Source organism: Takifugu rubripes, chromosome 1 (genome assembly GCF_901000725.2).
Source record: "Takifugu rubripes chromosome 1, fTakRub1.2, whole genome shotgun sequence".
NCBI classification, from domain to species: Eukaryota; Metazoa; Chordata; class Actinopteri; order Tetraodontiformes; family Tetraodontidae; genus Takifugu; species Takifugu rubripes.
In genome coordinates, this window is record NC_042285.1 from 8830470 (window position 1) to 8853013 (window position 22544).

At 40.9% G+C, this 22544-nt stretch overlaps 1 protein-coding gene across 1 annotated transcript in view; it reads right to left on the bottom strand.

The window, feature by feature from the left end:
- The window catches only part of cacna1g (calcium channel, voltage-dependent, T type, alpha 1G subunit), a 161689-nt gene that overhangs the window by 68843 nt on the left and 70302 nt on the right, over positions 1–22544 (bottom strand). The window contains exons 5-10 of the mRNA XM_029835891.1: positions 13099–13196; positions 6590–6749; positions 5031–5313; positions 4511–4603; positions 3461–4364; positions 2629–3029 (exon numbers count right to left, since the gene is read on the bottom strand). Coding sequence (XP_029691751.1) covers positions 2629–3029; positions 3461–4364; positions 4511–4603; positions 5031–5313; positions 6590–6749; positions 13099–13196 — 1939 coding nt within the window. The remainder of the gene's footprint in view (positions 1–2628; positions 3030–3460; positions 4365–4510; positions 4604–5030; positions 5314–6589; positions 6750–13098; positions 13197–22544) is intronic.

Genomic DNA, 22544 nt, shown 5'->3' on the forward strand with positions numbered 1-22544 from the left:
TTAAAATGATACTGGTTGTTGTTTTACAGATGCAGGGCAGGTTTGGAAACTGCAAAGCACAACTCTCAGAATCAAAATGTCTTCCTTTTTGGAACATTTTAAAATTTCAAAAGCTCTGCATGCTTTTTCATTGACCTCCAGGATGAAGCATTATGTTTGCTGCTTTGCTGATGAAGTAATTAAGCCTCGGCAGGCTTCCCCAGTGCTGTTTCTGCATGGATTTTGTTGTTCAACTGAGACCCCTGCAATCAATATTATACATTTGATTTGTGCAGCGAATACAAAACAGACAGGGTAAATTCCACTGCGCTGCGCTGTGTTATTTCATGAGTCATGGTCTTGAGATGCTCCGTTCTGCCTCCCCTACAGTGTTGCAAACAGTGGCAGTGGCCAGTGGCAGAGTGGCACTGCTTATATCCACTGAGAACAGCTTCAGCTCTGTCTCTGATTAATAAGAAAAACAAATGCAACATACTGATATGGCTGTTATTGAAGGTTTATTTTTTTAGCTCATCACTGTCACTTTAACAGTGTATTACTAGTGCTGCGCAGGAGGCGCTAGATAACTCGAGTTTCTGGCAGAAATGCTGGAAGGATTTTATTATGGATAGGTGGAAGCATTATTTGCTGTTATTATGACATTTGTGACAGCAATAAGTTGAAAATAAGTACACCTGTATATATGGGGACCTGTGTGGTGTGGTTTAGAAATTGCAATCAGATAAATTGTGGTTTGTGAATTATCAGAATTTCACAGTAAATTGAAGATTGCATTCAAAGCCAGCACAATTTGCCTGAAAAATTTGATGCCTGATGATGAGCTTATTTTTTTCTTTTTAATGTGTTTTGATTTTTGATGCTACAACTCTAACCTAAACTAGCCTTCACATTTTTTTTTCTTTTTCAAATTTAGCAGTTTACTCTAAGTAGCAGTTTTATATAAACTGGTCTATTGATGCATAGGGAACAACATTCATTAAATACTGCTAGGGCACTAAACTATTATGCTTGTGCATGGAATTCATTTACTGTGGCATAGAAAAGCTAGCTGAGTCTCTTCTGTTCATCCATAATCTCATAAAAGCAGTATTATTGCACTTTGGAAGAAACAAAATTATCCATTGAGAAAACCACAATCAATATAATCCGGACTATTGTTTGGAAATCCAGATTGACAATCAGATAAGGAAGTAGGATAATTGAACTTAAATTAGAGCAGCACTGCATGCAGGGGCTACAATTAGGTTCAACTTAAATTCTACAGTGGCAGTCACACACGGTGTACACTTTGTGCAAAAATTTGGCTTGAGGTTGTATGGAAACTGAAACTGAGCCCTTCCTCCATGTGGATGCAGTTACAGAGACAAACAGAGGCTTAGAGTTCCTTGTGTCTGTTGAATGTTGATGGGCTTGCAATCAATGAAGCGTCTTAAGTAAAAGTCTGTAACAGACTGTCTGGAGACAGCAGGGATCTAAGTGATCCACAGTAGGAAAGAGTTAGAGAACCGAGACACACAAAGATAAGCAATGTTTGACAAAAGTGGTAAAGAGGAGAAAGAAAATGATCAAACCAGATAGAGGAAAAAGGGTGGAGTGGGATAAGTACCGTAATGTAAAAAAAAGGAATCAAAGTAGGCAAATGTGAACGAAGGCCCAATAAATTGAGTCATGATTTGAGTTGCGGGCAGGACAAAGTTGTAAAACTGCATGTGTGCACGCTGCGGATGTTTGACATCTGGGTTTATTTACAGGCCCTGGGTTGAGAACCGAAAGTAACCTCACAGAATCCGGCTCCTACGACACACCTACACCCGCCTCCAACACACAAACAAAGGTGGTATTTGTGTCAAGCATTATATGACTTTGGACAACTGTGCAGGCACCAAAGCACCTGCGATTCATATTGAGAAAATTTATCAAAAACTAAGCGAATCAACTTTGTTGTTCATACAGAGAAAAAATGGACTCTGCTGCTAAAAGTAAAGATGGTAACCAAATCTCAGTAGTCCATAAAAGAAAGCACTGTAACATCATAGAGAGGTCATATAGGGGAAAAACAGTGGGGACACATTAAGGTGAGCTGGTGCTTGCTAACACTTCAGTAAAATTCAAAGAATCAATGGGAAATGGGAATTCTAGTTGAAGGAAAAATCTGAAGGTTGATTAAAGAAAACAGAACTGCAGAGAAGAGCGAAAAGGACACCGTGGAAAAATACAGCTGAGCACTAATTAGTTACACGTAGCTGCATTTTGTGCCAGAAAGGTCCAGAAAAACAAAGCAGACCATCAAGAATGACTAAAGGAAAAGTTGAAGCATCTCAGACATTGATGTGCATTAGTCACCCGTTAAATCATTGTTGTCCCTGTGTTTCCTCTGTCCGTCATACTTTTCCGTTATTTTCTTTGGCGTGAGTACACTCATATACACAAACAAGATACATCAGGAATTTCGACTGGGCTAACAGGATGTCGCGCAGGTGAATGGATGATATAGTAATATTATATACTATATAGTAATACTATAGAGTCTCACACACACATGTTGTATTTTAATGGCATGGAAGCCTTGTTTTGAACTTCATCACTCTACATTTTTGTATAATAGGTAAAAAAAAGGAAAGAACTAACCTGCTCATGATACTCGATCCCCATGCTGAGAGTATTGATTAGAATAGCAATCATAATCCCTCGTCCAAAGTATTTGCTGTCCACGATCTTCCTGAAAGTATCACACACCAGCCTCCAAAAACGCACTATGGTTGCTGCTGTTTTGCCCAGCCTGAGGTGCTTTTTTTTGGGCTGCCGGCTGTCTCTTCTGTCCCTATGGCGAAGATCCTGGGTGAACTCATACATGCCCTCACTGTCGGAGTCTCCAGGGGTGTCGTTGCCTTCTGTGCCAACCTCTGACTCGTTGGATATGGCCTTGGCGCAATATGGGCAACTCTCGGGGTCAAAGGTCAAAGCGGTCGTGTCCATGGTGCTAATGGTGTTGCTGAGGTCACGTGCCGACAGCTGGCAGGAGAACTGGCCTGGAGCCAGAGGGGAAAGTTCAGGCAAAGAGAGTGAGACAAAACGAAAGTGTAGCAAATTCACAATGACTGGAATAGCTAAACAGTGGAAAGTAACCTGGACCATTTTTCAAATCCACTAAAATGAAATTAGCATGTGTGTTAGCGGTATTACAAATACTGTGACGTGGAGTTGTGTGTATGAGTATTTTCTCATCTATCACCTCCCCTTTGCAACGTGATCAGACCTGACTTGATGATGCTATAAAATTGGACATCAGTGATTAATTGACTGTAATTAGCACTTGATGTCTCCATCAAACAAAACACATTGAAGGTGTAAAGTTTAAAGCTTCGGAACAAAAAAGAATCTACTGCAGCTAACTCAGTGGAATGCAATTAATTGGCAAATTGTCTGAAACATCCATCAATAGTTTTTAAGATTTGCTGACCTGAAGGAGAGTGTGTGTCCACTAATGTTGATAGCCGTCTTTCCCTTGGCATATTTGGGATATTCAGGTTGAAGTTGATGTTTGTCAGAGTGCTGGAAAAAGCACTCCCTCGTCTAGACTCTGCCAGAACCCCAGCCTGCAGAGTGGGATAGTTCTTAGGTCCTGGGGCTGCGAAAGGTACCGAGTTTCTCTTCATAACCCTTGACATGGGAACTGGGGCGAGGATAAAGGGGCCCAAGGAGGATCCCATGGTTATGGGAGACGGGGTGCAACGAAGACTTTCTGAGCGGAAGACACTGTGAACTGAAGATGAATCAGTAGCTACTACACCCAGGTTAGACAAATAGGCTAGGTTTGTATCTGATACAGCTGCAGTCACAGGAGGTGGGGCTAAAGTAAGGTGTCCTGTGTCGGTGCCAGCTGCAAGTCCACGATTATTATTATGGGCAATGGACTCCACATCCTGACCCTCGAGACCCCTTGTGCTTCCTCCTCCCCTTAAGCTCCCATTTCCAAGGTGGTGGTGGTGGTGGTGATGATGATGATGATGGTGCATCATGTGGTGAACTGACACAGATCCCTGCCTAGAGGATTTCCTCCTCCGTCTCACGCTGCGTTGAGGCTCCATAGGTGGGGGAGAGGCAGGGATGTTGATGCCGGCACGACGAGCCAAAAACCTGCACGCATGGACCACTTGCTTGGACCCTTTGCAGATGAGGTAACCCAGGTACTTGAGTATCTCATTGTAGCAGGAGCCTGGCTCGGAGAGGGAGGCAAGCGTGCTAGCATTGGACATGAAACGCACCCGCTGTTCCTTCATCAGCTGGCTCTCCCTCTGTTTGGTCTCTGAGAACTGAGTGGCAATGACAACCAGGCACAGGTTGATCATAAAGAATGAGCCGATCTGGGGAGGTGAGAGGGGGGTAGAGGACATTGTTATTCACACCCTCTTAATGGATGCTCACACAATCATCCCCCCAACTGGCACACTTGTTCAATCATCAGCGGGAATATTTGCACACAGCCGGTAGCTCATGAATTGGCACTTACAATGATGAGAAGGATGAAGTAGATGAAATTGTAGAAGGAGTGAGCGTCCATCACAAAGTACATGATGTCCACCCAGCCCTCCAGCGTGATCACCTAAAAGCAAAGAAAAGTAAATAAAGACAGTCAAAGAAAAAAAGAAGTTGTAGTGAAAATTGTAGAAGGCAGCCACACAGTTTTGCGGTTTTCAAATATCAGGACCTGGCACCAGCCTAATCTCAAACATGTCTCCTGTGTATGTTAACCCACAGTGGCAAACTAGAGCCGTTGCCAGTCTTTTGGGAAACCTCAGATGTGGAAATAGGAAATAGATGGTGCGGGAAAAAAATGAGGCATTGCTTTGGCTATGGGGCTATAGTAACATGCTAATCCCGTAATCCTTGTTGATACATAGACCGCAAAAGCAATCACACAGTCTTTGTTTCCAAAAACTCCCATATTGGCCAAACCGCAAGCATTTGTGTGTCTACTGTTGCAGTATAGTCTGCTTGGCAATGCCTTCCTGGTGCGAATAAACTGTTACCTGAAAGATAGCAATCCAAGCATAAAAGATATTGTCAAAGTTGATGGCTCCCTTGAATGGGTTGATCGAGCTGTCGGAGCAGTTGGTATAGTACTGGTTCCAGTTGATGCACGTGGTGTTATCCGTTATGTTGGAGTACATGTCAAGGTTGCACTGCGCGCCTCCTTCATCAAAGAATTTTGGCACGGAGTTGCAGTCCCTCATGCCGTTGTCTTTGGGCTGAGAGCAGATGAAGGGGTTCTCGTCATCGTTTTCAGTGTGGTAGTATTTATTAGTCAGAGGGCTTTGGAGAAAAAAAAAATAAAGACAGTCTCACAGTTAGACAAAGAAATATTTGCTACCTTACATACTCTAATTAGCTACCTTAACTACAACTTTCTATGAAACCCATAAACAATGCTTTTCATCACTTCTGTCTTATTGGTTAAACTGTGAGCTTCCCATTAAGTGACAATCTGTGTTTTTGCATCCATACAATATGTGACATCTCAGATAGACTCTGAGAGACAAAAAATATTATTTTTTCAATTAACATCTGTTGAATTCGACAAGCAATTCATCAAGTAAATTGTTTTAATCAGTAAAGCCGGCTACTGTTGGCAAATTGCAAACAAATGGCTGGTGGCGGAGGTGGGGAGGTTACATATTTGTTGATCACAGGTGGTGCCTCTCAGCAAATCTACTGATGTGTCTTGAATGTTTGGTATGTGTCTGTGGAATGCACTCCCTCTGGCTTATCTGTTCAACAAAAGATACCATATATTTGGCACCCTTAAATACTTTAACAGGCCCAACCAGGACGTCACATCTCAGTGGCACTACAAAGTCACCCCTTTGTACATATTTAGTCATTCATAACAGCTGTTTAATACTTTGGGCAATTAAAAAAACATTTTTGGTCTGATGAACTCATTATGAATATTAATTTTGATTTATCACATCCTCCAATAATCCATGTAATGATTCCTCCCAGACAGATTACACCTGGGTCAGTTCATACTTGGATCTTGATGTTCTTCAGGCGTTAAAATATGGAATCTTTCAGATATCTGAAATAGGGTGAAATTTTGATTAAAATGTCAAAAATGCACTTGGTCACCATAGCCATTTTTCCAGTGGTGCAGTGTCATAAACCCTATGTAGAGTAATGAAACCAACATGAATAAGTCACAGGTGCTCACGTTCAACATACCATCAGCCACAGAGATTGTGTGTTGATTCTCATAATTACAGGGTTGGCCGCTCACCCATTCATCACGACCATGGAATGAAATTCTTCAACTCATTGACCTTAGTATATGACCTTGTTTGTAATGTGGGGTGAAGATTTATGGTCCAGGTTAACCTTGACCTACCGTACGGTTCACCTGCATTGTTGTCTCATGAAATTAATTAATCAATAAAATCAATCTCTCTCCCAGTCAGCAACGAGATTACAAATTAAAAGAGGACAATCTTTTTGCTTTGACAGCTTTGCTGCATTTTAAATCATTCAATAAAAAAAAAAACTTTGTCCAAAAAAGAAAATGCTGAACTAAAAGAATAAAACAGGCACTTACAAAAGCAAGGCGTCTTCCACAAAACAGCGGTTCCGGAGGCGGCCGACCCAAAGCTGAACTCCTACGATGCCGAAAATGAAGAACACAAAGAAGCAAAGCAGCAGCACATTGCCCAGCATGGGCAGTGTGTCCAGCAGCAGGGTGACCAGGATGCGCATACCTGCAGGAGAAGGAAAGGGCGAAGACAAGGTCAGCACAACACGACTCCAGTGAGCATTCAGTACATATGCTCTTTTGTGGGTCAGCTGTGTCATACCTGACCAAAAGAGCATTCATTGTGCTTTGGAATGACAATAAAAATAGTTGTACAGTTTGTGTGTGTTTTTGATTTAAGAAAATGCAATTTGTATTTGCACTATCAATAGGATAGTGGTGTATATTTTACTCACACTCTCAAGCACAGACCCACATCACTGTCCTCAACATCAACAACAGTGAGAAACACGGGACAAATTATCTGAAAATCTTATATTATAATCACCTATAAAGCTGGGTTTTTAGTTCTACATTAGCACTGCACTCCTGCATTTATCCAGCCATCTATATTAATGACCCGGCTGTTGGTACTTATAAGACTGTTTCACCAGTCTCTCTGAAATATGTAAAAAGAAATACACAGCACACAAATGGCCATCAATAGCTGTTCAGCAGCTGTCACCACATGGGACTCAAAATACACTTTGGTCCCATAGTGCTGTAGAGAAATAGAACTTCCTAGAACAACAGTCACAAATTATTTTCAGAGCCTTCAGAGACTTATCATCCTAATTCATTTAAAGTATGACATAATGTTCTGTTGGGCCATGTTCTTTATTTTTCAGAGATAAGATAGAACCAGATGGAACAGGCAATTGTTATCAGCCTGTGAGAATGTCATCTGCACACCTCCAGTTTGATATGAAGAAGAGACATAGTACCAGATGCACTTTCACACCTTTCATACAGTTTCTGTCAACTCTGAACTTCCCAACAAAACACACATGATCTTACACGCGATACGTGCATCCCACAAACCTTGTGCTAAATCTGAAACTGAAACATCCATCTATCCACTTCAGTAAAGTATCTGTCTCTATTAAAGACGGCCCTCCCGCCACCGGCTGTCAGATACAATAATGAGGGTTCTGTTTCAGATTGGGGGGGTCAATATTGCTGGAATGGAGCAACATTAGAGCTTCTGCTCTGTGCTGACAGTGAGTGAGGGACTAGCAGAGGGGCGCCAAGTTGTCGTAGTGCAAAAAAGATTAAGTAACACATTTATTATTACTTATGTGGGTGTGTAGGAGTGATCCGAACAACAATTACAAATAAACTCTAAACTCTGTGTTTAAATTTGCAAGGCATATCTGTTTATTGCCATGGCAAGATTCTCTTTGATTTAACAAGCTATTGAAGGTGTTGGGCAGGAATGTTTAATCATCAACAAACACATCTGTCTTAGATGGTTGGATATGAAATGCACAAATTAAGTACAGTTAAGCATCTGAGATTTATGGTTCACAAATAAATGATTAACATGTCATGGCTTCGTTTGAAAAGTACTGGGAGACTTGGACAATAGCGGATAGGGACCGGACATACTGGTAATGTGAGTCAAAGGTGCTATTGTTCTGTTTATCAGTAGATTTTGTTCGATTCACGTTTGATTTCACACATTGTTAACATAATTTTTGTTTTTCAAAATGTGTGTTTGTATCCATGGAAGACCTTTTGTTTTTAATGATCTGCATGTGTGCATGGCATTTCTAAAAAAACACAAATTCCAAGAACTTTCATTTACAGTAAATTGTAACACGTGGGAAAGAAAATGTTCATATTTAGAGGCTTAGGGGCAAAATAAAAAGCCTGTGGTCGCTCACAGAGACCGTCTACAGTGGTGACAGATGAAAGGATTGTGAGGAGGATTTTTCTAGTTTGCAAAGTTACAAGGAATAAAATCGAATACAGGCACGGTGTGAACAAAGTTTTTATGTTCAGGGATTTCTGAAGGACAGGATGAAGGCTGTCAGGGAACAACAGCTGTAAAAGCACACAAACACCTGCACAGCATCATTCTGTCTGAGAAAAAAAACTTTGGACACAAAAGTCTGCACGGAAAAAGGTGGCAGCAAATCTATTTGAATAAAACCCTGTCTTTATGTTAGTCCAATTGATATACCAGCTGCCACAATATGCAATTAGCTGCAATTATCACCTTGACTGTGAGATTGTTGGGGAGAATAACTCTTATTAACAAGACATTTGTGATTAAAACCGAGTCATCCAGTAAAAATAAAGAGTCTGTGTTGTTTGTGTCAGGCAATGGAGCTTTAAACACCCTTATACCACATTAAACAACAAAACTTTTTCCAATGATTTAGCTTCATTAATGTATGCCAAAGTTCAAGATCAACCCTGAATGCTTATACAGTATATATGTTCTAAGCACGTGTTCAGTTTTGTTAAGGCAAAGGATTTAAATTGAACTTTAGATATGGAAAAGGGTCACAAGAAAGTGAGGAGACAGCAGAGGAGGAGATAAGGCTGAAGTAAAAGGCTAAAAACCTACTGACTCAAAAAAGTACTTGAAGATCAACTGCTGCGTTGGTCGTTGTGTAAAACAAGGTATCAATCAATGCATCAAACATTCTGAATACCCAGAAAATGAGCTCTGTTTATCTCCGTGACAGGAAAATCAATCTTCAGAGCCCCATCCACACCCCACCATCATCCTCTTTCCGAATGAACAACATTTCATATCCGATAACAATCATCTCCTCTGCTCACGCGGCCTCCCTAACATCACTGCGGGCGACCTCTCTGCATTAACATGGCTAGCAGGAGGGTGTCTGCGTGCGCCATCTGCGAGTGGTCAGATTAGGTCTTCAGTCCTTACGCTCCTGCCGCCATCGAGTGCTGAATCGGTCCAATTTTTCTAATTTGCGTTTCCTGGACTAACGGGCTTTCTTCGTCACAACCAAGGCTCTTCTGATCCAGTCGGAGAGGACAGCAAGTCGCAACATGTGAGAGAAGCCTAGAGTCCTTGAAATAGAGATGTGATTCTACACTGATGAGCAATGTAACCTAAAGTAAAAGGACTTACTTGAAATGAACGGAATTGGAGGGAAACCAATCCAAAAAATGAGTTCTTCTGTGTTTCTCTATTGTTTTATTCAACTGGTTTAATGGTTTTTCTTGACGACCAGGTGAATCAAATTATAGAGTAGGGATCAGAAGAGGGGAATTGCTCACCATTTTGTGGATAATACCAACAAAAGCAAGTTCTAAGATTCAAGGAATGTTTTTTCCTCATAACTGCTGTGATTTTTGTCTTTTTTGCAGGAGATAGACTCACAAGCAAGAAAATTATCCAACAATATTTGTCACTTCTGGTAAAAAAGCTTCCAACAACTAACTTTAACAGGCTTTTGTTTCTTTACATCTAGTCTAAAACATGAACCCCCCCTGATTAAACTGGCGCCATGCATACATGCATGCATGCATGGGTGTGTTTTAGGGTCTCACAGCTTGAGGCTCACCAGCGGTCGCAGTTTCACTACGATTTCCAAGTAATGAGCACCGAAGAACAGGATAGACATTTTAACATTTAAAGTACACTTTTCTAGGATCCAGAACCTTGAAGCGTGAAATTAAAATCCCTTAAAACAGCCTCTTTTTTTTTTTTTTACTTTTATTTGCATATTTTATTAGCTGCTTTAAGGTTTTTAGAAAATGAAGCATTTGCTGACACCACTTTCTAAATATTAAACAAGCAGTTAATTAATATTTCTGGTGTGCAATGAGAAAGAATTTAAAAATGGTGCATCTGAAAGGAGATTCCAGATTATTTCAAATCCTTTTTGTCAGAGAAAGTACCGAACTCTAGATGGATGTGGAGCTATTGCCCAAGTTCTCACATCTGACCTCATAGGCCAGTACTGGGCATGATGGCATTAGGTGGGTGCAGGAAAATGGCATTGGATTTATGGTTTTGCACGTAGCTGATAGATGAAACCTGCTGAATCTGTCACTTCCACTTACGGCGCAGCCATGTTGACACATCAATCAATGCCAAAGCACAGAATGTGGACTGCAGCCCGGGAATAATGTGTTCATCAATACAAATATATCAGTGTGTGAGTATGTTTGTGAAGGCTCCAGAGTTTTGTTCCCATACAGACTCATGAATAAAATAAAGCTGGAACATTGAGACATAACCTGATGTGAGCCTCTGCATCAGCTGTAGCAGAACTTGCTGGTGAAACTAGCGATTGTAATAGGGCATAATGTTTTTCCCAGAGTGACTGGATGAATGTGAAAGAAAACATCAGAGATCTGGCAACAGAATATGATGTTTGAAATGAAGTGGATCATTTAACCTAATTCTTGACACTGTTTCAATGAATAATTTAAAAATCCTTGTGATGTATTAGTAATCATGCCGCAATAAGGTCAATTGTGTTTTGATAAAACCTGTGACCTTTTCTAATGCAATCTTTTAGAGCTTTACAAACCATGACAGGATGGGGACTAAATTTAGTTCCAGTGCTAACACATATACAGTCAGCTCATTACTCAAGTGAGATTTTCAATTTGACAAGAAGCAAGAAGCTTTTTTCTTGTAAAATAACAGGAGAAATCATATTTGAAAATGCTCGCATTGGATTTATGCTGAATATGCCACACAATCAGTAACAGCGAGGCGATAAGGAAGCATGTTAAATAAATCATGACCCATGCTTACAGCATCAGGGTTTTACCCCAAGTGTTTTTCTCCTCTTTGGCTGCAAAACAGTATAAACCAAAATTTCCCAACTGACAGTGTCAACCCTCCTTCATATCTGTTTTTCTTTGTGATTATTCTAATTTCTACAAGACCTCACACCTGAATCATCACTGTGGAACTATCTCTACAGATAGCAGGTGTGTGGTATTGCAGTCTTGCTGAATTATCTAGTTTGTGTTTTCAGGTGATAATAAAGGAAAAAAAGAAATTGAAACCATGCTAATGTGTGTGGGCTCACAGGTTATGAAAGTTGGATTTGAAAATCAAAATGTAAAAATGATCATGAATGAGTGCACTGACCTTTTAAAGGAAATCAAAATGGGGGAAGCATAGCTGTTTTGTGTGTGTGTGTGTGTGTGTGTGTGTGTGTGTGTGTGTGTGTGTGTGTGTGTGTAGGTATGAGCTACATCTCTTTAATCAAAGGTGGTGAAATGGAAAATTGCATCTAAATCTGTCAGAGGCTGGTTGTGTGGAGAAAGCCAGTGTGCAGAGGCATGGTCTAGTCTGAATGTCCTGACCTACATTTCACTATTGTGTAGGAGTTCAGTTCACCCACACCATCACCAATTATAGCGGGAACCAGACAGGGGAGCGGAAATCCAATAAGGTAAAACTATAAGTCTAATACCTTCTGCTGGCAGGAGTTATTAATCATCAGAAGTAATATATTACCTGCTGGCCACCTTTTGGATCATTTGAATCTAATAGCTGTTACATCTTAAAAATTTAGACCAGGCTACATGCCAAGTCTCCCAGTAATGTTTCATGGGAAATCTAGACTCAAATTTAATTTAAAACAAGAAAATTAAGCATATAATAAAATAAAGTTATAAATGGCTCAAATTAAAGTTGTCATCTGCTCTGTAAAGTTTCCTGTGACCTCAGTGGGAATGAGCGAACAAAGTTTGGCTTCTTTTTTTTAGTGTCTGTAAGAAGGTGGGGGTGTGAGAGCAAAAGGTTTGGATAGAATTTTTGGGGCAGGAGGAGAATTCCCCTATGCTATGACCCCAGGTATGGTTTGTGAGAGTTCTGAATGTCTGGCTTCCTAACCACCCTCTTTTTGTGTTCAGTCTGGGAGATCAGTCATTCAAACTCAACCAGGGGCCATGCAAAGACAGATTTTCATATTTTAAAAAAACAGCAGTGTAGTTCTAAAGACTTTGCTGTGCAACTGTAGTCTGAGCATATGCAGTGTGTTGCAGTGTGCGAGATTTTATCCAGCATGACTGAATTTTAAATGCGGTGTACATTTGCTTATGCAGACATGCCTAACACTATTTCACTGTCAAAAACACACCGTCACTTTATGTGAAGGCTTTCTGTGCTGAAGTGCTTTGGACCCATTTATCCTTTGAGGCACCATCCAAAAGAAAAACAGCAACTGAATCTGCCGAAAATTGTATATATGAATTCCCATTTTTCCAATAATTTTGAAACATCAGGGTTATGACCTTATTTAGACTGAAAATATTTCTTGAATGACTTTTCAGTGCTTGCTGTATTTCACTTTTGCTCTACATTCATCAGTCTCTCTATAACTGTGATTTAAGCTTCGAACTGTCAAAAATATTAAATTATTGTGCAGAGCATTTCAAGTTGAACAATATGTGGATCTTTAGCAGCCTGGCTCTCCTTCACAAACGACCAAGTGTTATTTGTCTCCAGAGTTAAACTGAGTGCTTTGATGGATGGAGAGTCTGTTTCGTAGGGCTGAGGTGCAAGAGGCCAGCGAATTTGAACTCACTTGGCACTCGGTTGATGGCTCTCAGTGGTCTCAGCACGCGAACCGTCCGCACAGCTGAAAAGCTAACGCTCTGCAGGTTGAGGGAGTACTCCAGCATCCTACAGCACAAGGAAAGGAAGAAGGGAAAATACATCATCTCGGGATAAATACACAGAAAATTTAGGAAGAGACGCATGTCAAAATGCCACATATCACATGTACTTTACTGTGAGATAGGTGCTTAATCCTCTAATGTTCCAAATCACATTTGTATTTCTGCCTTTGAAGTAGGTTGCTAAGCATGAATACTTGCAAACAATGTGCTTGCATTGCAGCACTCGCTGCACTTGCTTCTAACAGACAGGAAAGTTAGAAAAACACCATGCATACACAAAGCTTGTGCCTGGCCTGTGTATATATGTTCAACATGCATGCAATGTGTGTGTGGTCAGCCAATGAATGCATAGATTCGATCACACAATCAACCTTCAAAGGAGCAGCACACTGTAAGATCCCCCAATGAGATGTCATGTGTGGGTCAATCACTCATCACAGAGAAGAAGCATTGCATAAAAAGATGGAATCCGTCTGTGTGTAACCTTGAAACAATGCACATGCGCACACATACACACACATAGACAGCATCTCTCTGAGATGGCTGTTTGAAAGACACCTCTTGAAATTCAGCGTAACTGCAGAGTGCTAGCAAGGACTTTTTCACTGCTCATATGCTCCATTTAGCCTTTATTTCCTTGTGTGTGAACAGATGTTGAACACATGTGCAACACAGAGGGGCGTGCAGAGGAAGGAATTCCCTACTTGCACCCAGTCCAATTTTGTCTGACAAATTTACAACACATGTTGGCTAATGTGGGTGATGGTGTGTGTGCACGTGCAAAGCTGGTTGGTCACCTTAAGTGTAAGAAAACCCTGAAAGATATTTGCATTATTGTTTGGCAGTTTAAGGTTCTTCAAACTAAAACTGTTTTATTTTTAACTGTAATACAAATATTTTGGCTGGTGTGATGTTCAAGATACAGGTTAGGTTAAGCGTTAAGAGCTGTATGTGTTTAATATTCTGTCATTTACTGACTTTTTTTTTCCAATTTTGAGATTGTTGCAACAAAATCCTCAACAGTATTGCCAGTATTTATGCCAGAACTATGGTTGCCCTAAAATTAGAGCAAATGTTTAAAGAGGGCCATGCTGACAAGTGTGTAAAAGTTAGATAACAAAAGCTAACCTAGATACTGTAAGCACAATCAAGGTGGATGGCAGGACCCAGGGTTTCTGAGCAGAACATGGCTCAAAAACGGGGGCTGACTGTAACTGGTTGTTTAGCTGTACAGCCCCGTTAGGAACAAACTACAATGACCAACAATAGCAGTGGGTTAAACCAACCAGGCCCTATATGCATCAGTGGACTTTGGCCACCCATGATTGTGTCACCTGTTCAGTACCTGTCCTTCCTTGGACTATTTGATAGATACTAAACAGGTGCCATGATGAAGAGATAATCAATCTTTATCACATCACCATTCAAAGGTCATGGCATAACTCACTGGTGTAGAAATAAACACCAAATTCAGAAAGTTGTGCTCAGCCTGGGGGACCACATGGGGGTCTGTTGTCATGTTGGCTTTGAAGGGACAAGCATTCGTAAGGAGATACCCTAAAGTCATCAAGTCTCCACATCATCGTGGGAACAACAGGTTGTGTCTTCGAGGTTCATCTCTTCCAGGGCCACACAAATGCTGGTGCTTGATGAAGCAGATCCGATGCTGGGTCAGAGCAAGGACCTGGGGCTTCGTGTGAAAAGGGTGCGTACACACAAAAACGTTGCATTGATCAAAAGTGAACTGATGCTGGAGCGTGTGGCACATTTCTAAAGCTTTGGTACCATTGCCAACCCAAACCTTTGATGGTGGAAACTATTAATAATGTCAAAAAAGATTCCTGACAGTGATATTCACATTATTGATAACCAGACAAACAATTTACACACTTCGCAATTACATGAATGGATATAAACATGTGCGCAAAATGGTGCACAAAACACTGTTAACAACAATGGCGACATTGGCACTATTGGAAGATATTGCCAATGGATCAGTGTTAAGAGGGAAGAGAAGGACTGGCTCATCAACAACTATAGGTTCCCAAGGACAGTCCCCATGGAACTGTGCACCTAACTGCGGCCACACTTAGAGTGTGACGTGGCCAGGAGCCATGTCCTATCTGTGCCCATACACAGAGCTCTGACCACACTGGGCTTCCCAGGGGTCATTTCAGCAAGACCGATTGGGACTGAGCCATGCCAACTCTGTGGGATGGAATTATTCAAATATCAGCCACGTATATCAAATTCCCATACACTGCAGGTGAACAGACCAACATGAAAGTGCAATTTGCAGCGTGAACTGATTTTTCCAATCTAATCAGACATGTTGCTATAAAGGCAATGTCACAAGATGAATTTGGTTATGTAAAGAGGAAGCAATTTCATTCGGTCAATGTGAAGAATCAAGTACAATGTGTCTGTTATGTGCAAATACAATTAACAACCCTGTTGCAAGATGGCCTCAAACAGCACAGGATTATTTCATTGTGACCAATATGGTTGGCAACAGACTACTAGCTAGAATGGTGCAGGATGGTGGCTTCTTGGTAAAAAAAAAAAAAAAAAAAATCATTTATTTGTCATAAAATTATTCTCAGACAGGTGTCGAGCATTTTCACCCCTGAATATGATCTTGGGTTCAGCATCATAACTCTCCAGTGGTTTAAGTTAGTGACTAAAGTTAGTTTTTTGCTGCTCCCCTACATATACCACAAGAAGCCCCTTATTGTGTCCATGTTTAAAGTATTTATGTCATTAGTCACGTGTGTAAGGTGTTGGGCTTGATTTTCCTTGGCGCACAATTGCATTCGCTCACAGTAGTGCATGATCTAAGTTAGCGGTCTGTCAATCCCACCCTGTTTGTACTTTTTTCATTTGCTTATAGATTTGAGGGCGTGGTGAGGGAGGAGACTGGTACTCAAACATGTGCGCTCATTTCCACACTGATTGGGATGTGCAAAGCGAATGTGCTGGGATTCAGGCGTACACACAGTTTCATACATCAGATTTTTTTTGTGTACATGCTTTTCTCGATTTAAGCATACACCAGATTCCAGTATGGAATCCACACAAGTCTTTGTACACGAGGCCCCAAATTTATGAAATCTTCCGTGAACTGCCAACTAAAGTCCAAGTGCCCCTGCTGTCGGCAACCATGCCAGTTGATCTTCTAGAGGTCACAAAGAGTTTATGCAGGATCCAAAGAAAATCCTTGTTAAAACAGAGGAACTGACCCTGGAGGGGATTCGACAGTTCTATGTTAACACTGAAAAAGAACAGTATAAACTGGAAACCCTGTGTGACCTGTATGGCCAAGCCATAATTTTTGTAAAAGGAAAGCAGAGTGGCTGGCTCAGTGGCTAACATCAGAATATTTCACAGTCTCTGTGTTGCATGGAGAGATGGAGCAGAGCGAAAGGGAAGTTGTCATGAAGAAGTTTTGCTCTGGCTCCAGCCGAGTGCTAATCACCACCAATCTGCTGGCCTGAGGAATCAGTGTTCAGTGGTGATCAACTATGACATCATGAACAACTTGGAGAATTGCATCCATAGAATTGGGCAGGGTGGTCAATTTGGTAGGAAGGGAGTGGCCATAGCCATGGAGACAGGAGACAGCCAGCACACACTTAGAGAAATTTTTATAGCGCCCAAATTGAGGAGCATCCAAAAAATGTCGCCGATCTTCTCCAAAGTCTTTTTCCCAAATTTCAGAGTAAGAATAAACTGTGCTCCGTAAAAGCAATTCAAACAACATTCTTTAAAATACACAAAAGTAAAGAAGAAAGACACACTTTAATATTTCGTAACACAACATTTGATTACCGTATTTTCACGACTATAAGGCGCACCTAAAACACTGAGATTTTCTCAAAAATCGACAGTGCGCCTTATAATATGGTGCGTCTTGTGTGTGGACTGAGTTCCAAAATCTGCTGTGCGCCTTTGGTGGGTGCACTACGGTAAATGCTCCGCCAATCGATTAGCGGCACACCTACGCATAAGGATCCCCTAAAATGGCGCCGGTCAAGCGAGACGCGTACGAGGCTTACTTTAAACTGCAGGCCATCGAATATGCGGCTGAAAATGGCAATCGAGCAATCTTAGTGTTTTCGCTTTATGAGGCGGTGGCATCTCTCCATACGCGCGAGGACAACTGTTGTGCAGCGGCAGCCCGCGGATTACCAGTAGAGGGTGGCCATCTTCCGCACCTACTGCCACGACAAGATAACCGCGCCCAGCCACATCACCAACATGGATGAGATCCCTCTGACTTTTGACATCCCTTTGACCCACAAAGTGGAGAAAAAGGGACCGGCACGGTAGCGATACGCACAACGGGGCACGAGAAGTCGTCGTTCACCGTGGTTCTCGGCTGCCACGGAAATTGACAGAGCGCTGGATGACAGAAGGCGAACACTCCTTCACAAAGACTATGAGGCAGCGGCGGGCAAGTTATGCCACCATATGCGGGTGGATTGTAGACGCATGGGCTATGATACCGTCTTCATGTATTTTAAGAGCTTTCACAAAATCAATGCTGAACCGGAACCGGTCGGTGAGTCCGATTCAGATGATTAAGAAGAGGAATTCGGGATGTTGGACATTGAAATAGTGCAGCTGTTTAATTCAGATACAGAAGATGAAAACTTTGATGTTTTTGTGGCGGAAGAATGAATATTTTGTTCAATAAATGTGTTGAAACTCACTGTTTTACTTCCGTTGTCATTTTTTACTGTATGTTTCAGCATGTGCCTAATAATACGGTGCGCCTTATGTATGTTTTAAATACAGAAATAGCACCCATAATTGAGACTGCGCCTTTTTATACAGTGCGCCTTATGGTCGTGAAAATACGGTACAAGATGGGGGAGAGTCAGACCACTGCGCAAAGTCTTCTCCAGCACATTCCAAAGATTTTCGGCAGGGCTAATGCTTGGTCTCTGTTGTGTGAACATTATGTCTCGTGGTCCACCCTTTTACAATTCGAGTCCTTCGTTATCTTGGAATATCTAACATAATGACCCATGCATTATCCAAGAGGAGGCTGTTACCAACTTGCTTAGCTAACTCTAGGTTGGAGCTTTTTTGCTGGCCATGTAGTGTATGTAATTGTGATTTTCATTTTTTCAAAGCTGTTTTTGTGAATGTCTGGTATAAAAATGTATTGCATGTATAACATAAAATCCATAATCCAAGTTAAAATTTAAATGCAGAAAGGGCTTTTGATTGTTGCCGGTGTTGAGTACTAACAATTTCTCATTTCAGAGTTCAAAAGTATACATCAATGATTCACTATCATCACATTATGATGACCTTTTCTTTTACTGCAAAAACAACTGTGACCCACAGGGGCAGGCACTCTATGTGAACCCTTAAGGTGTGTTGTAGTAGCTAGCACCATGATGCTGGATCCTTCAAGTGACGTGATGTGGATGTGGGGCCACCATGGATTGACTTGTTTGTCCTCTACATCCCATATATGCTCAATTGGGTTGAAGTCTGGGGAATTTGGAGGCCATAGCTACATCTCAATTTTGTGTTGTCAAACAACTTCTTATCCATTTTTACTATGTGGTAGGTTGGTTAGTTAAAAGAGGCCATAAAAAAGAGTATATGGTGCGCAATACTGCATAAATAAGTGGCAACATATCAAAGCAACATGTTGGGACCCCTGTGTATCCAACAGATAATTTCTCACCTTGTTTGATTTCTGTGGGGTCTAGTTCTGATTCTCATGTGCCCATTGTTTGTGCTTTCAGCAATGGACAGTTATCAATATGGGCAACTTAACTGTTCGGCTGCGCAGCCACATATGCAAGAAACTGCTTTCCCTCTGTGTACTGACACCTTTATACAAGAACTGGTACAGTATTTGCCTCTATAGCAATTAAAACAAAATGAGCCTTTTGTTGGTTCAAATCTTCTGGGTCAGCCTTCTCTCCTCTAATGTTCTCTCATTTGCTGATTCACTATCTTCCTTTCTTGGACCATTTTTGAAAGGCAGTGTAAATTACAGACTTGAAACCTTGTTTTGACCCAGTTGTCTAGCGATTGCAATTTGACTCATATCCTATGTAATTCCAAACTTTGCACAAACATCTCCAAGCCACTTTTTTTAAACAAAATTGATTATAAAATAAATGTTGTCAGATATTTAAATAAAAGGTATCTCAAAGTCTCAAAGAAGAATGAATAACAAAGTGGTATTCTGGCTGTAAGGAGTCATCAGTGCAGAATGGCAAAGTCCCTCAGGGAACTTTATAGTAAAATTGGAATAGAAATGGAAAAACTCATCTTTCAGAGCTACAGAGATACTATAAATCCATACAGCAATATAATAAAAAATATTAGGGTATTTTTTTGTTAGAGTTTTACAAACCAACTCAAAAGCAGATGATAAACAATGTCTGTTGAGGCAAAAAAAAAAGTAAAATCATGCAAAAACACTCACAGCCCCTGATTAGAGCCAGATGAAGTTTGGCTGGGTCTTTATTTCCTCATCTGGAATGAAGAAACCACCATGGAGAAATGGAGTGTATCAAACAAATGATGGAAAGCAGCAGGAAGCTGCACATTGTTCCCGTCAGAGCCCGTGCCAGTGTCGATGATGCCGATATGTAGACAGTTCAAGTGAGAAGTGAAATCAGAAGCAGGAAAGGATGGGGGAGGCACAGCCTCAGAGGGAGTTTGCGTGAGGAGAATTCCCAAACTAAAGCACACATGCGGACAAAGCGGAGGACAAAACATTTCAAATACCGCTTTGCTGATCATGCCTGGTGGCAGAGGCACGCAAAGGCAAGGCGGCGAGAAAACTTCATATAAAAGATCGATCTTGAGTGTCAATGGGTTTAGGAGCCTAATCTCAGTTCATGGACTGGGTTGGTGCTGGGTCTGCTGTGATGTAGCTCTTGTTCTACATGCTCTAGAGAAGGGTGGCTGCAGCTGATAATTTTTGGGTTGATTTTACCACCCTGTGTAAATGCAGTTTCCATAGCACACGGTTATAGATGATGTGAGGACGCTCCCCACTACACACCAATAGAATTAAGTCAATACAGCAGCATTGAAAGGCAGGTTTACAGTCTACTTGAGGTTTTAAGGAAATATTTAAGCCAAGCTATTGTGGTCACCAGTTCCACAACTTCGCCTCTAATAAAGTACGAAGGAGGGGTGCAAATCAGGTGCAAACTCTCCTAAAGTCCATTTAGTCTCCATGTTGATGCACAGGTTTTTTGCACTACACCAGGCAACATGCTCCCGCATCTCCCTCCTGCACATAGATTCATCATTGTTGGATATCTGTCTGACAACACTTGCTTCATCAGTAAACTCTAAATATCATTTCCAGGGAACCTTACTGAGCAACTGTAAGTGAGGAGTGTTTAAGACAACATTGACTTTCATAGACTGTACACTGGTCGTCAAGAAGAAAAACGAAGAGCTAACACTTTGGGAAATCCGAAAAGGTGACCTAAGTTTAACCCCAACTTTATCTGTCTGTTCTCTCGTCCCAATTTAGTCACTAGTATTCCCTCTGGCTTTAAATTCCTGGTTCTTTATTTATATATAAAACAAGGACAGAGAAACAATAAATGGAATTTCAAAGGCACCAGCTCAGTGTTGTGCTTTAATTGAAGCACAACCATCAGTCTAAACAGCGAGAAAACAATGTGATAAATAAGGCTGGTAATACTTTATTTTCCAAGTTTGTGAGGGAGTATACCTTACCAAGAAGGTGCAGATCAGTCCTTCACGTTCTTTACTGTACCAAACTGAGCTGAACTGCACCACTACATGGACATTTAGCAAAGTGGTTTTGAGTCAATTCACCCTTATCACAGCAATGATGTCACACTTGATGATTGTCAAGCAGTTATGGGTCTTAAAATTCAGTAAAATGGTTGTTGGGGTGGAGCTGTGACAATAACTATTAAGAAAGTAGTAAGTATGAACAACTTGGACGTGAACAATGCTGCATAGGGACAGCTGGGGACAAGAGTCTGATAACATCAGTGAAAGAAGTACGATCATGAGCGGGATGTGAGAGAACAGACAGATGGAGTGTTTTCATGCTGAATCAGATTGAGGGCCTTTAATCAACAACACTTTTGCCATCTACCCACTCTACAGCTAGCCCAAATGTGTACCCTCTTATTCTTCACAGTCATGACTAATTAGCAATTACATTTACATCTCTTCAGATGGGCTTTTTACGGTCCACCCCTCAGTTGCACCTTCCGCATTCGATTAAAAGGCCCATGATGCAAACACAAACATAACCATGAAGTATATTAGTGAGCAAACTGTTTTTTGAATTTATTAAGTACAGTATATCAGTGTGAAAAACCTGTTTATTGAATGTATACGATATTATACATGGAAATTTGAACCCAGAACAGAAGTGTTGTGACCACAAAAAAACACTTGATTATTACAGACAGTCTGAAAACATCGTATTACTTTGTCCCCCCCCACCATCCGTTCAACTGCTTTATAGTGGTTTGTTCTGCTGCTGACCTGGTGCTGCTCTGTGCACTATGCAGGAAAGTGTGCTTCTCTTTGTTTAAGTAGCGCATAATATAATTGCAAAATTGGCCAATTGTATACACAATAAGGTTAACTGCGACAGTAATAAGTGTTGAAAGTTGACGTTGGACTCATGGTTTATCTACAGTATATATTTATTTTATTTTACTTCTGTAAAAACTGTTTACCTTTCAATTACTCTAAAGAGAATAAAAATAGAAATTAATGTGTACCCTCCAATTTAACACAAGAATATTAAACATTTTTTTGCTAAACAGTGTAATGGCAACTTTGGTGTTCCCCTCAATAATTGCATTTGATAAAACGTCCTCTTTATTGTCCCCCCTGCCAAATTTTGAAATAAAATAACTTCTGGGTCTTCATAATTGTTAATTTTCAAGAATAATGACAATTACTACATGTCATAATAAGCTCAATTTCTGTAATTGAAAACTTTATCACGATTAAATAACATGATGCTAGTGAGTAAAAGCTGTTCAAAAGCAGTGCTAAATCATAATCTTGGCGATTCACAAATTACGATGACATCAGTGTGGCTCAAGACACAGAATCAATTTTGCTTGCTGAGGCAGGTTTCAAACACATTCCACTTTCAGTTCCACTTCTTCACTTCCACAGTCTTTTAAATCCTTCAATATCTTCCTTTATGCTACCTTTCCTCGCTCGCTCTCAGCCTGATAATCTATGGTGATCTGCTGACCTGCTCGTACGGAGGAGATAATCTTGCTAATGGAGTACTCTGGTGCATGGGGACACCCAAGACAAGGAATCACAAGAGAGGAGAAATGGTTCGAGGGGG